General features: G+C 43.9%; 1 protein-coding gene across 1 annotated transcript in view; it reads left to right on the top strand.

Moving 5' to 3' along the window:
• SPTBN5 (spectrin beta, non-erythrocytic 5) overlaps positions 1–16,500 on the top strand; it is a 197,486-nt gene that overhangs the window by 34,268 nt on the left and 146,718 nt on the right. Inside the window, 7 exon segments of the mRNA XM_083166063.1 lie at positions 883–1,022; positions 1,135–1,234; positions 1,627–1,797; positions 3,567–3,731; positions 10,474–10,700; positions 11,404–11,590; positions 15,646–15,846. Coding sequence (XP_083022189.1) covers positions 883–1,022; positions 1,135–1,234; positions 1,627–1,797; positions 3,567–3,731; positions 10,474–10,700; positions 11,404–11,590; positions 15,646–15,846 — 1,191 coding nt within the window.

Genomic DNA, 16,500 nt, shown 5'->3' with positions numbered 1-16,500 from the left:
AGTCAACCTGGGTCATATATATCGGGTCTTTGACCCTGGTAAATTACAGGGTCATAGACCCAGGACTTACAACCCATATTAACCCTTACACACAGAAAAAGGACCCGCATTGAACGGCAAACTACTGGGTAAAACTGCTTTTCCCAGTAATTTGTTTTTCTGTGTGAAACTGGTTTCAGTGATGTATAGTGATATGTTATTTGGAGCATCTTATACATTTGTGATGGGTGTTTATCAAAACCTGGATATAAATAAAGTAGAAGGTGATTAAAGCACTAAAGGGGCCTACACACCGGGCGATCTCAGAGCTTTTTCTAAGCGATCTGACTAGATCACTTAGAAAATGCCCCTACATCGCTCCGTGTGAAGGGGCCATAGCGATAGGAATGCGCGGCCCAGTGTGTCGTTATCGCCCGGTGATTAAAATCCAGCATGATGGATAAATCTAGTTAATCGCCGGACAGGACCAGTGATCTCACCGGAGAACACTGGCCCTGACAGATCGCCCAGCACACATCACTGTGTGCTGAGCGATTGTGCTAAGTGACCAATCAGCTTCTATTTCTAATGAGAGTCAAGTGATGATTGGTTAGTGATTTATCTCTACTTTATCTGTCTCCATGTCTTATATGTTCTTCAACTACAGAAAGAACATATTAAACTTGTAATATGTATAGTTGATTTTTATTAAGAGCATGAGATATAGGTAAGGTCTGTGAACAAAGCATTTTAAAGACACTTTACTGCTTTTCAGAATCTAGCTGTTTCTTATCAGATTAGTATTTTACCGTTGGTTTATTGCTTTTCAGAATCTAGCTGTTTCTTATCAGATTAGTATTTTACCATTGGTTTATTGTCTGTGTTTATTCTGATGCTTCCCAGGACCAACTGGACACAGTGCAGAGCCTTCTGAACAGGCACGGGCAGTTTGCAAAAGTCCTGGATTCACTGGAGAACCGAGTGAATGGTCTACAAAGGAACGGAGAGACGCTGGTGGGGAACGGTCACTTTGCCAGTGCCTTGTAAGGAATTCTGTTACAACTAATCCTGTTACATCCACAGCAATACCTGACAGCATCAGTAATCTTTGTTTCCTAAATATATATATTTAGCACTGCCTCATTTCTTCTATAGGATACAGCAGAGGGTGTCAGACACACAGAAGCGATATAGAAGTTTGGATGAAAAAGCCGAAGATAGACAAAAGTGCCTCTTGGATTCGCTGAGACTTCAGGTTGTGCCAACTAATTTTTCATTGGTATCCAGACTGACAATGGCCCTTATTCAGATCTGATCGCAGTACAAATTTGTTCGGAAATGGGCAAAACCATGTGCACTGCAGGTGGGGCAGATGTAACATGTGCAGAGAGAGTTAATTTTGGGTGGGGTGTGTTGAAACTGAAATCTAAATTGCAGTGTAAAAATAAAGCAGCCTGCGCAGAAACAAAATAACTCGCACAAATCTAACACTCTCTATACACGTTACATCTGCCCCACCTGCCGTGCACTGTATTGGAAAAGTTAAAGCCTCTCAGACTTATGAATGTCAGAAATGTATTCTGTGAGTGAAGCCAGACGTACTTCATATGTAATAAAAAAAAGTAAACCATCTTCCCGTCGATATAGGAATTTAATCGGGATGCCACCGAGCTATTGGTGTGGATGGAGGAGAAGTATAAGATTGCCCTGGATGAGTCATATCGGGACCCAACCAATATCCTACGTAAGCTGAAATGGCACGAGGCTGCCGAGCGAGAGATGGAGGCCAACCAAGTGCGCGTTGAAGACTTAGTGAAGGTCTGTACATATGCGGATGCTCCCCACTAGTATAGCGCAGGAACAAATGATATAGAGTTAATAGGGGTAATGCTTGTTAAATAATATCTCAAAAATGCCCTATCCATTATCCTCATTGTATAAGTGTATGGCACCTGTTCACCCCTGGGGCTGGCTTTTACAGGGTCATTCATTTAAAAACTAGGACAAAACTAGGATTTTTTCTTTCTTTGACATGATTACACCTTTAAATCACAAAGCAGTCTCACTGGGAACCCCATAGATCACTGCCGTGAATAGTGAAGCTCCCAAACAATCCTCAGTATAAAATGAGTCTGTAGAAGAGGCATAAATGAGAAGAGTCAATCATCAAACTGACTGAGGCACTATTTAAGGGATCTATGTACTAAGACTTGGAGACAGAAAAATGCAAGGAGATAAATTACTAGACAATCAGCTCCTAACGGCCATGTTACAGGCTGTGACCGGAGCTGGTTGGTACTTTATCTCTCTCCAATGCTTAGTACATAGACTCCTATGCCATCTGGGCTTAATAACTGCTGCTTCTTCTTCAGCCCATCCACTCCGCCCAGTGCTTTGCTCCTCTGCCAAGGCCCCTTGCCTTCCCTTTAACGGCTCCCGGCTGCTGTCCACCCTGACTACAAATGCTCCTGCCGACACCCGAGCGCCCAGCCAGAGATAACACCACCTTGCCATGTGACACATTTGTCAATCAGCCGCGTCCCCCTCTATCCCAGCAGCAGTGCTGTTTCCCTTCCCAGAGACTGAGCATTGGCAGCAGCCATAGACAGAGTCTTTGGTCTGCGGCTGTTACCAGGTGTGCTGACGTCGCCGCCTGTCTCGTCCCTCGCCGAGCCTTCTCACACACACACACTGCCTGGCCCTGCCGCAGTGATTTTTCTTGGACTTGATTCACGAAAATCATTATTGCTCAGCTACCAGCTGATCTGTTGTCAACACGCTGACTGTGACATGGCTAAACTGATGTTTTTCACCCTGGGGAATATGTATCAAAGATTAGACCCTCTATGCCCAGGGGGAGGAGCAAGGATGGGGGGGGGGGGGCTTGCTCCTTCACTATCCACGCCACCACTGCTTGCCTTTAGTAACCAGGTGGCAAATGGAGTGGAGCCAGCCACCATGCCCGAAGCCTGGCAAGCGAAGCAAGCCCGCGAGGGTCCCTTCTTCAGACCTTGCTCCTCCTCTCTCCACCCCCTCTTCTCCCCTGTGATGTCAGGAGATCCCTTAGCCCACTACAATTTAGACCTAACCCTTAACTAGGGTGACCAACCCATCCCTTTAATCCGGGACACATATGAATTACACAGGTTCTGTGGCAGTTTAAAACCAGGTGAAATGGAGTCTTGAGGTGTGGCAGTTTAAAACCAGGTGAAAGCCAGCCACAAAACCTGTGTAATTAATATGTGTCCCGGATTAAAGGGATGAGTTGGTAACCCTACCCTTAACTGAAGCAGTAAGTAAAATGGAGGATATCACCCTTTGACCTGTCACATGGCAAAAGGCAGCTAGACATGGGCAAATGAATATAGATCTACAGTACATAGAATAAAGTAGACTTAAGCAGTAGAGTGCAGAACATTACCTAATCACATAAATCTTGACAAGGTAATATGATCACTAATAATGCTGTGGATACAGTAGACCTGTCATTTTATAAGCTTGTAACATGGGAGTAAGGCTTATATTGGCGTTTACTATCTCTCTACAAGGATTGATACATCTCCCCCTCTATCTTCCTCTTGCTATAGGTTGGAACGCAGTTGCTGAAAGAAGATCACTATGCGAAAAGCTCTATCCAGTCCAAGATGTCGGAAGTCACACGGAAGTGGGAGGAGCTAAATAGAAAGATGTCTGAGAGAGGAGATAAGCTGAGACAGGCTGGGCAGCAGGAGCAACTGATGGAGCTGCTGCAGGTCAGTCCAACTGATGGAGCTTCCTTCAGTGCTCCCAAACCTAATACACCAGTTCATCCGGTATTAGAAGCTGTCTAGTAAAATGAAAACACATATACAAAAAGGTTCCTTCGCATTAACCAGATGGAAGAAAGACATCAGGCTTTAGGTCCGATTCAGACCTGCTCACTGGGCTGCGAGTGCCTACCAGTCACTGGGTAGACAGTGTCTAGATCGACCACCAATGGTCGACACATTGAAATGGTGGACATCGACAAAAGGTTGACACAAGCTTATGGTCGTCATAGACATTGTCGACCTGAATAAGGTTGACATGAGTTTTTGTAAGTGTACCGCGTCCCCTAGCATCGCTTGCTATGCTCGCCATGCTTGGTACACGGTGCCTCCCTATGCTCGGCACACTATTCTGCTCCCACTCTATGCCCACTTGGGTACTAGAGTATGAAACCCACCTCTTTTAAGAAAAAAAAAACACAAAAAACTCATGTCAACCATATCTACATTGACTATAAGTTTGTATCAACCTTTTGTCAATGTCGAGCTTGGTTATGTCGACCATTTTGACTTATTTACTGTCAGAGCCGGCCCTAGCCTAAATGATGCCCTAGGCAAGATTTTGGCTGGTGCCTCCTAGCACCGGCACTAGTTCCGCCTCTGACCCTGCTCCCCTTTCCCAGCACCATCAACCCTCATCATAGCAGTCATCATTTTGGTGCTCCTACCCGCAATATTTAAATAGAAACAGTGCACACATTCAGTGCGCAGCCCAAACAGGGGTGTGTTCTTGCTGGGAAGGGGCATGGCCACCCAATAGTACCCCCAATTCAAATTATGCCACACAGTAGTGCAACTTTATTCACATTATATCATGCGATGGTGTCCCTTATTCACGTTACATCACACAGTAGTACCACTTTACCTTATGTACATTACTCCTCACATTATTCACATTATACCCTTAGAAAAAAATCCTGAGAAAATATTGTATTTTAAGCACCTCCATGGCCACACTGCAACCCAGCACAAAGCAGTGTGAGCTGTGCAGAGGAGAAGAGCTGCTTTCCATGAATACACTATTTCATATGCAGATACAGCCTCACTCACACACAGAATATAGGCATGCTGCATATCATTTTAATCAGCAGAAGCTGCTGATGCCCCTAGGCATTCCAAATGCCCTAGGCAATTGCCTAGTTTGCCTATGCCTAAGGCCGGCTCTGTTTACTGTCGACTGTATTCCAGGTGACTGGCATCATAGAGCAACAGTCACTTTCTGCCATTTGACACTTGAAACACATCAGGTGAATAATATCCATCTAATAAACATGTGTATGTATGTATGTATGTATGTATATGTATGTATATATATATATATATATATATATATATATATATATATATATATATATATATATATATATATATATTAGGTGATTCATCGCGCCCTACGGGCGCTCTTCACACCGTCGTAAGGGGCTGAGCCCCCTTAATTTGTGAACATTTGTATATGAGAAAGATGGTTAGAATTGTATGAAAGATGGCCTGTATTGCAACTTGAGTTATAGGTGAAATGTGTTAAATAGAGAGCATATGATGTGGAAGGGGGTGTGTATTATTTTGTTTAATTAAAAAGCGGTTACAGAGTAAGATGTACATTGATAGTGGGGATGGTACAGTGACATTTGTGGGTGTGGGGGGGGCTGTGTGTGCATGTTGTTTAGGTGTGTGTGTGTGCAATAGTATAGTAGGGTGTTTCTGAGTCAGCGGCTCCCCACTGGCGGAGGTCACGACACAGGAGAACAGGAGGCTGGGTAGTGATAGGGGTGTGTGGGCATAAGGGGGACTAAAGAGGAGGGTGGGAGATACTGTGCAGCTTCTGCCAGTGGGTGAGGGTCCAGCGTGGCAGTACAGGATGGTGGCCCTTAGTCAGTGTCTCCTCCTACTGGGTGGGAGTTCGGGTGCATGAGAGCAGGAGGCTGGGCTATGAGGCATGATACTGGCATGTGGGCAAAACAGCGTTAGCGACTCCCCAGTGATGGAAGTTACGGTTCAGGAGAGCAGGAAGCTGGGTAGCGATAGGGGTGTGTGAGTATACGGGGGACTAAAGAGGGGCTTAGGGGTGCCGTGAATTGCGGGAGGGGCGTGGGGGGTGCCGTGAATCAAGGGAGGGGGGCGCAGGTGTCGGCGAATCGCGGGAGAGGGCGGGGGTCCGCAAAGCGTGGGAGGGGGCGTGAATTGCGCGAGGGGGGGGTTGCGAATCGCAGGAGGGGGGGTGCGCGGGGGGTCCGTGAATTGCGGGAGGGGGGGTGCGCGGGGGGTCCGCGATTTGCGGGAGGGGGGGCACGGGGCGCGATGAATCAACCTAGTTGGTTATATATTCTTGTAGAAGTGGATGATGGTAGGATGTTGCTGTCATTCAGAACGCATTTACATAAACAGTAATCGTAGCAGTAAAAGGTCTGACTTAAAACACCTACAGTAAAACAGAACAGGTGTTATATATTATACAAAGAATTGGTTGATGATGTCTAGGTTGACGTGCACATAGTTGTCACTGGAAAAAAATTGCCACAAGAAAAAAATCAACACAGAAAGTTCAACACATGTAAATGTTGACATAAGTGTGGCACTTCATCGGTGTCCATGTCGACACATGAGAATGAATATGAAAACATTTAAAAAAAGAAAAAGAAATCTTCAAAAACTCATGTCAACCTTTTTCATTGTCGACCATAGCCGTGCCAGTGTTTTGCATGTGCCATATAATCCTGGGGTTGCCGTGAATCGCGCGCGGGGGTGGGGGGGGAGGAGGTGAGGGGTGTCCGCGAATCACGGGAGGAGGGGTCGTGGGTGGATGGCGTGAATTGCGGGAGGGGGGGGGTGTGGGTGCCGCAAATCGTGGGAGGGGGGGGGCGCGGGGGTTTGCAGTGAATCGTGGGAGGGGGGGTCGCGGGGTGCCGCGAATCGCAGGAGGGGGGGGGTGTCACGGGGTGGGGCCGCAAATCGCGGGAGTCACCGGGGGTGCCGCGAATTGCAGGGGGTGTGCTGCAAATCGCGGGAGGGGGGTCACGGGGGGTGCCGCGAATTGCCACAAGAAAAAATCAACATAGAAAGGTCAACACATGTAAATGTTGACATTAAGTGTGGCACTTCATTGGTGTCCATGTCGACACATGAGAATGAATTTGAAAACATTGAAAAAGTGAAAAATAAATCTTGTCAACCTTTTTCATTGTCGACCATAGCCATGTCAGTGTTTTGCATTTGCCATTTAATCGTGGGGATGCCGTGAATGGGGGGGGAGGGAGGGAGGTGCATACCTCCCAACATGACACATTGCTCTGTTTCTGGACTTTCTTCTTAATTTATGGATTACCATCACCTGTACTTAAACACCTTTCTTATCAATTACCCTGTTTAAAACAGGTGATGACAATCATAAATTAAGATGGAAGTCCACAAACAGAGCATTCTGTCCCTCCTGGAGAGGGTCATGTTGGGAGGTATGGAGGTGTGGGGCGCTCACCTGGTGTGTCTGGTGAGTAGCTGTGTCTTTGCTGTGTAACATGGTGAGTAGCTGTGTCTTTGCTGTGTAACATGGTGAGTAGCTGTGTCTTTGCTATGTAACATGGAGAGGCAGAGGGTGTCTGGCAGTGGCACTGTCTGTGGGCTCACTGGGCTGGTTCTCTGTCATGTGAGTCAGTCATGTGAGTCAGACTCAGCGTTACAGCTGCAGACACACTTTGAGTGACAGATGTAGCCAAATATATAAGATATATATATATATATATAGAGAGAGAGCAGGGGGATGGCACTCCAGTAAATATGCAGTGGATGGCCGGGGTGCACGCTCAAGGGGTATAGACAGAGGGGGGAGCGGGCGGCACACACTCGGACTTGTTTGAAGAAAGATAACAGACACTAGGTGCTGTTAGCAACGTTTCGGGGTTTTATTCCGTTGTCAAGCTAAGCTTGACAACGGAATAAAACCCCGAAACGTTGCTAACAGCACCTAGTGTCTGTTATCTTTCTTCAAACAAGTCCGAGTGTGTGCCGCCCGCTCCCCCCTCTATATATATATATATATATATATATATATATATATATATAAAATATATATATTTTTTAAATTTAGCTCCCTTTTTTTTAGTAGCTCATGCTTTAATTAATTATTTATTTACAGTTTCTTAAATATTGCAACAGATTCCGTTACAATTTAATTGGTTTAACTTGCACGGCTGTCCTACTAGCTGCTCTAAGTAAGTTACAGATTTGATGTCATATATTTTATTGAACAAACCTTTTCCAGCATTAATTATACAGAGAACCCCGCTAACAGAAAACAGATTGAACATATTATACCCTGATGAAGGCACTGAGGTTCTGCCACTAAATCTTTTTTAAACTTGAAATCAAGGAGACCACAGATCAATATCCAACTGCTATCCAGTTCAGCGTCTCGAGGTTTTATAGATGTGAACTTTACTTGACACCAGAACTTACTTGCCCTGATCTTGGCAGCCGGCATTGGGTGAATTTTATTTATTAATGGAATACCCTATAAAAAAAATTATGCAGTTTATATCAGTCATCGATGAGTTCCAAAGAAAACGGGGTTACATTTTCATATGTGGTGATAGAAAAATAATGGCATGTTCTGTGAGAGCTTGGAAACAAATAACGAGAATTTACAGTCAGTTCTCTTATTGCCTACACTGGTTCCCATTCATATACAGAATCCAATTCAAACACAACTCTCAGTGACTATTCCTTCCCTATGTCCCCATTCTGCTATTCATACACGCGGCTTTCTCTCCTCCTTTCTGATCACCTCTTTCTGCTCCCATCTTCAGGTTTTCTTACCCACTGAATTATCTTCCCCCAACCACAGTTTCTCTAACAAGCTGGGCACACAAATAACAATGTGTACAGTGGTATAGATTGTTTGAGGAGGGCCCCAAACCGGTATCTTGCCTAGGGCCCCAGGAGGTCTAAATTTGCCTTTTACTGTATGTAGCAAACAAAATAAAATAGAGGGGATTTTGACATATTTTGATCAAATATGCTTTATTGCAGCCCACATCAAGGGACCCCAATTTTCTGGAAATCCCTACCCTAGCATATATGATCTGCCAATTGTTACATTGCAGTTATATGTACTCCCCTCCCATATACAGAGGGGAACATGTATACAGGGCTGGACTGTGAGCCTCACCCAACAAGGCCTGTTATAGCCGTAACTGGAAGCTGCCATGATTTGTGAACTTGAAGCAAAATAGAATTGAATATTTAGTGGCAATATTACTGATATTATATATATAGCAAACAAATCAAAGGGCTTTTTTCATATATTGATCAAAATATTTAAGCTTGCAGCCCACGTCAAGGGACCCCCGATATTCTGCAAGTCCCTACCTCACTACCCTATCATATACTGTATATGCTCAGCACACCATTACATTATCATGTCTTTTGTATTGATTTCCAATATTGTAATTCATTAATTGTGCTAATTAACTTAACTAGAATTTGACAATATACCACTAGAATTGTCTGCCAATTCTAAAAGAACTATGGACTATCAAAAGGCCTTCAACTTAATAGACTGTGGGGTAGATGTATGGAGGAGTGAGTAAGAGGAGAAGTGAGCAAGAGGAGAAGTGGCCTATGACAACCAATCAGCTGCTCTGTATCATTTTATATTATGCAAATTATAGATGCTACTTCAATGATGATTGGTTTCCATGGGCCACTTCTCCTCTGGCTCACTTATCCTCTCTGATTATACATCTGCCCCTGTGTTACCTCTGTGGGGTATATTCAAGGGTTTGGAGAGCTGTGACAGTGAGCAGTGCTGACTGCTCACTTTTACAGCTGACACGGTCAGTATTCAACTGACCCCTTGCACACGCCGTTTCCACCTCTCTCTCTCCAACTTAATGCAGCGGGCTTCCTGCATTTGCCGTGAGCCTCACCATTTGGAGGAATCCTCGCCATCCTCTGACAGTGAGGATTCCCCCAGAACATTGAATACGGTGAGCGTCCGGCACGGGGGTTAATTTTCGCTTGTTTTTGGCGACCCTCGCCATTTAACCCCCTTGCCGGCTGCATTGAATACGGCCCTGTGTCTGTCTAGAGCTGTGAGTCAATAGAATCAGATCAAGTGGTTGATTTATCAGCAATCACATTCTCAGATGTGGATGTGCTGTTATAATGTTGGCCTAATTCTCAGTGTGATAATTGATTACAATGCACAGATGTACTCTAGCAACTATCGCATGCAGGGACAGAGCTTGTGAGAGCCATTTCCCTTCAATGCCACTTTGCAGCCAAATTGGGATAGTTTTAATGAAAATACACTGATTATGAGCTGCGAATGCGCATCCACCAATGATATCGCCAGCACCCCTTCCCCATGTTGTTAACCCCATTGCACGCATGTGGCATTATGTGTAATGTGCCTTACGGTGTGCTGCATATTGTGGAAGATGCATCACAATGTGTGGCATAATGTGGAATAGGCATTGCTGTGAGGCATAATGTTTAATGGGAATTAGCGAGAGCGAACGGCCCGGTGACTGAAACTCACCGAAGTCGTATGTGCAAACCATGACCATGTGGGACAGAGATGCACTTGGCCCATTACGAATGGTTCTGAATCAGCCCCCATGTATGAAACTAATGTTTGATTTAACCCTTGTATCACCATATAAATAAAAAGTAATAATATGTCTTAATCTAGGATGCCAAAGTGAAGATTGAGAAGATAGAGAAGGTTCTTCAATCCCCCGAGTCTGGACATGACCTGAGAACCAGCCGTGACCTACTCAAAGAGCACCGTCAGCTGGAGAACGAGAGCAGGGAGTTAGCCGACAAAATGAACTCAATTGTTTCGCGGGCTCAGACAATGGCCACCAACCATTTCAACTCACAAGGGATCATGGATGAAACCATGAAGTATCTGCGCAGGTAACATATTTTATGGTCAATGCTAAAATACAGCTGGATTAGCATTACATTGCCTTTATTGTAAGCCTACAACAAAAATGAAGTTGAGGTCACACAATGACCTTTTCCCCCCTATTGATGTTCCATCCTCCTATTTAGTATTTAAATCTAATCAAATAATTATAAAAAATAAATAATTAATTTTGGTAGTTGGGCGCTAAAGCCCCATACACACTACATGACACGGCCGAGGCCAATACTGTTAACGATATCCGCCGATATTGTCCGTACTCACTGAGCGATATCAACAGCCGATATCAATCAGTGATGTCACCAGGGCCTGTTAAACATGCAGGCCATTTCACTATAACGGCAAATTGACCTGCATGTTTCGAAGACATCAGTCACCATTAACGACTCATGGGAGCGTGCATCGTTAACGATATTGAGTGTACACACTAGACGATATTGTGAACCATTTCGATCAGACGCCTCTTTCTGAACGAAATGGTTCACAATATCGCCTAGTGTGTATCGGGCTTAAGATGTCACAAAGGCAATAGCAAGCAATCAGATTAATGATTTCATCATCTAACTCAGTCACGATTGGTCAGCTGCTGTTCTCTCGTAGTGGCTTGCGGCATATTGCTATACTTTCTTAGTAAATACTGTAGCTCCTGTTTCTCTAACAATTTTACAAGTGGTGCTTTACAATCCTTTTCAGATTTCAGTCCCTGCAGGAGCCTTTGACAAAAAGAGGAGAATTCCTGCAAGCTAAAGTGAATCAATATGAATTTTATCATTATTTTGATCTTGAAATGACATGGATTGCTGAAAAGGCGCCTCTTGCCAGCTCCACTAATTTTGGCAAGTCCTTGGATGCAGCGCAAAGTTTGCTTCAAAAACATAAGGTAACACCACATTCTCCAGTATAAACTAGGCATAATCCTTCTTGTCGGTATGCATGGATAAGCTGGCACACAAGCTTATGTGACATCATTTATAATTCTCACAATTAATACACTCACTGTGGAGTTCAAATACATTTTAATATGATAATCGTCTCCATTTCTAGGATGACCCATTGGGACACAAAGTTGGTTCTTAAACCAGGGCCGAAATTAGGATTTTTGTCTCCCGGGGCAAGGCAGTAATTTGGCTCCCCCAAATATAAACTTATAACACACAGTAGTGCAATCTTATCCACATTGCACCACACAATAATTCACCACAATAATTCACCTTATTAACATTACTCCACATATAAGTGCCCCTTATACACATTATAGCACATACAGTTGGTGTACTACTGACCTCAGGAATATGAGAGTAGGGAGGAGGCAGAATTTGCTAGTTACAGCAGCAGCACACACACACTATCATACATACAGGATGTTTAAAAAAGAGAGACCCATTTTCAAAGCAATATATATTTTGCAATGGCAATACTGTATGTTGCAATTACATAAAAAGTTACAAAGGGTTTTAGGAGTTATTGAATTTTACTGACCATTTTATAAATGTGCCCTCCATCTGGTGTACAGACAACATTGAAACTGTAGTTAAATTCCTCCTGAACGTTACAGTGTGTCTTCCACTGAAATCACCAGTGCTGTTATTTTGTCTTAGAGTTCATTCAGATTAATTGCTAATGGTGATACAAAAACATTGTCTTTGATGTATTCCCACAAGAAAAAGTTGCAAAGTGTAATGTTTGCGGATCTTAAAGGCCAAAGAGTGTAGCGCCAAGTCTCCGGGTACTGTGCGACCTATCCAACGTTCAGGCTGTGTGTCATTTAGAAAATGTTAAACCTGAAGGTGCTTATGTGGCAATTCTCCGTCTTGCTGAAAAATGAAGTCATCGGAATCTTCGTTGAGTTGTGGAAAGAGACAGTTGTACAGCATTTGACCCGTACCTCTGTTTCACTCTAAAAGAAAGGGCTTTAAACCGCTCTTTGAGAAATGGCACAGAACACGTTCACTTTTGGGGAATCAGTCATGCTCTACAGTTTTGTGTGGATTGTCTATGGTCAACGCAACCTGTACAGTATGACCTCATGATTAAATGTCACCGTAACACATCGTATGAGACTGCAAGTTCTCGGCTGGAATGTTGAGTGGACTTGAGAGGGCAACACCGAAAACTCTATTAACTATACGATCTCTTCTAAATTGTTTGGTCGCCCTGTGCTCTTACCTTACATAAGAACCATCATTGGGGCATCAATGCCAAAATACTATTGAAACACTCACTGCGCCGCAATTACAGATTCAGTCTTGCTGTACTGCAGAACACAAAAAGCCTTGTTACGGGGTTGCCATCTTGTGAGGCCTGAGGCCAAGAGCTGTTGGTACACTGAAAGAGGCATATATACAGTATACTGATAGTCATGGAAAAGTCTGTCACAACTTTTCAAGTGGTAAAAGTTTCATGAGAGGCGACAGAACGGTGTTCTCGGCGTCCCCTCCAATTAGGCCTGGGGCACATGCCCCCCTAGCTCCTCCTCCTACTTCCCAAGTTGTATTTTGTTTAAGGCACTATACCAGGCCATGTTCTAAGACATCCTTGCTTAAGCACAGGTGACTTATAAAGTAGCTAAGTCCGTTTGGTTACACCATCTGTACACAAGCATTGATGCTCAAACCTGTTCTTTGAGGACCAAGTTTGGCAGCCCCATCATCGTACTATAGGACACAATAGCTGAGCTGCTAAAATATGAACAAAGTAAAACATTCCTAGAATATGACAGGAGTGTATTTTTTTAGGCAAACTCCAAGCCCCATTAGAATGTAAAACTCTGCCTGGGAAGGAGACTGTTTGCTGTGCTGGTTTCTCCCTCAGTAAATGGAGCCTTGTTGTTGTAATTATAACTCCCCTATTTACCTTGGCAAATGACAGTAGGTTTGTAGATTTTCCACATATTGTTACATCAACACCAAAGAGATGACCGTGAATGTCTGTGTTACACAGTGATCTAATACATGGGCACATGTCTATATTTCCTGTGTAACAGAGGATTCTTATTGAGGCCTCCATGTAGAGCGTTCCAGTTCTGCTTCTCTTACATTCCATATATACTGGTTACTAGTGGTGTAATGTTATTATATATCACAGAGGACCTCTTGTTACTTGGGATTTAGCTTTAGGTCAGCCTGTAGATGATGCATAGACTAAGGAATGTATCATCCCTGTAATAACCTGGGGTTGTTATTTTGCTACAAATGTTCAAGTATGGGGCATATAAAGTTGGAAAAAAAAAAAAGTACCTGCTTTTTATGTTCATCCTATATAAGAAAAGGCTAAGGACCAGATGCACTAAGATTCAAAAGTGATCAAATGGAGAGTGATATACAGCCAGCCAATCAGCTCCCACCTGCCATGTCACAGACTGTGTTTGAAAGATGTCAGGCAGGAGCTAATTGGCTGGTTGTTCACTCTCCATTTTATCACTTTTGAAACTTAGTGCATCTGGCCCTAAAACTGGGCTGGCCAATTAGCATATGGGCGTTCCCATGAGAGCGCTGGGTGTTCTCATGCTAATGAGGCTGTGACGGACATGCGGGGGGAGTGCAACTGACATCACCGGATGTCAGCTGCCTTCCCACTTTCCCCCGAGTCTACACACATATATAAGGTTGTTTAGAGCAACCTTACATATGCGTGCACCTTCCACATCTTTCGACGGTCGGCGACCATCGGAAGATTTGGGGCGGTCCCAGTGGCATGCAAATGGATGTTCATGTAAAACATCTTTTCGCAGCCATTGCGAACGTACGCGACTGGCGGGCTGACGTACCACCATTCACAAGACAGGATCTGGTTCACTCTAATGAACCAGAATAACCCCCAATATGTATAGCATGCACAAGCTGCTCCTGCTGAGTGAATTGATATGTGACATACCTATATTCTGTGTGTGACTGTGGCTCTGGGACAGATGAATCAAGCTTCAAAAGTGATAAAATGGAGAGTGATAAACAGCCAACCAATCAGCTCCTACCTGTTATTTTTCAAACCCAGCCTGTGATATGACAGGTAGGCTCTGATTGGCTGGCTGTTTATCACTCTTCATTTTATCCATTTTGAAGCCTGATACATCTGGCCCTCTATCTCTACTGGAAAACATTCATATGCAGGTGCAGCTGTGGTCATACACAGAATAGATGCGCTGCATGTGGGTCCTTTATTCACCATTTACAGATAAAAACACATTTTAATGGAGAAGACACTCAGCATTACTGAGTATACGGAGGATATGCGACTTGTATTGAGCGGAGGATAGATGCATGTGACCACATTTTGATATCTTGATATGTCCTGGGCTAAATACAGAATGGCCGGTGAGTGACACACAATTAAGGCAGCCATTTATGGGCCGTGCTACTTTATTGCATCTCGATTTAAAAGGGAATAGGATTATCACTGATCTATGAGGCATTTCATGTCTATTGTTCCTCCGTGATGTTCCTAAACAACTGGTAGACTCCATTCTTCAAAGTTTTAAGGGGTGTACACACAGGGAGATTTTGGCTAATGGATAATGTTGACTAAGCAATTCTGACTAAGTAATTTTGAGAGAGATTTTGTCTAGATGCACTGGAGATTTTGACTCTATTTTTGTCTAAGCAATGATAGTCTATGATCTTGTCAAAATTTTCTTGCCTGCACAGTCAATCTATGCTTAGCAATTTCTGCTAGACAATATTGACAAGCAGGAGAAAAATAGGGAGATTTTGGCTAACCTTCTAGGAGATTTTGACTATATAGTCAAAATCTCCTGCCAAAATCTCACTGTGTGTACACCCCTTTAGTTCAGCCCACAAAATGGCCGTAACCACTGAGCACAGATGACACTTATGAGAACTATCATTTTAAAAATTTGCCTTGGCTTGTTATTAGAACTTTTAACGCTAACTACATTTAATGACCTTAAACTACAGTATTTTCATGACTTTATTTGTGCAGGAATTACAAGCAGAGGTAAATGCTCACACACAGCAGCTGCATAGAGTCCTGGATATGGGCAAATCTCTGATTGCCAGTCATCACCCAGAGTCTCGCAATATCAGTGATAAAAATAAGAAGCTGCAATCTGCCTGGGCACTGCTGGAAGAGGACTGTGAGAAGAGGATGAGGAGCTTACAGGAATCAGTCAGCTTTCATCAGGTGAGAGATCATATTCTGTATGAGACATCCCAGCTGTTCTATCCTTATCTTCCTAAAAGTTGCATAATCTTTTTTTTGTTAAAATGAAATTGCACTTGGGACAAACTTAGGGGGAGGGGCCCTAGACTGCAGACCCTGAACATAATGGGAGGTGCTACATGCTGAGACTTGTAGTGCAGCAAGCAGAAGTAGGAGAGTGCAGGTGAACACTAAAAATAAATGCTCAACCAGGGTTGTCTACGCTACCAGAATGGACGGAGGCTCCCGGAAATCGGGTCCCCCTCCTGGCACCCAGAAAAGGTGGGCAACCCTCCCGGGTTACAAATTTGTACTGCAATCAGATCTGAATAAGGGCCATAGTGTCAAATTGATTGTGCAGTCTTGAGTGCAGGACTCTATGCTAGTTAAAAACAATCTGGGAGATGTGGGAGGGGTGCTAATCAAAGTAGAAGATGTCTTTATTCCTTCCAGTGTATATACATACACATAATATAGTACACAGGGCAGCCGAGAGGTATGCCGGGCCCCGGTAAAATTGTGGGGGTGTGACCTAATTGTTGGAGGCGTGGCCACCTCTCGTGATTAGGCCTCGCCCCCAAAATGTTTAGCGGGGGGTTGAAAAAACACTCTAAAGTCAAGGGGGGGGATGTTATT

This window comes from Crinia signifera, chromosome 12, assembly GCF_055691185.1.
Source record: "Crinia signifera chromosome 12, ASM5569118v1, whole genome shotgun sequence".
In the NCBI taxonomy this organism is placed as follows: Eukaryota; Metazoa; Chordata; class Amphibia; order Anura; family Myobatrachidae; genus Crinia; species Crinia signifera.
Note: the sequence above shows the minus strand (reverse complement) of the source record. Positions and strands in the feature narration are given on the sequence as shown.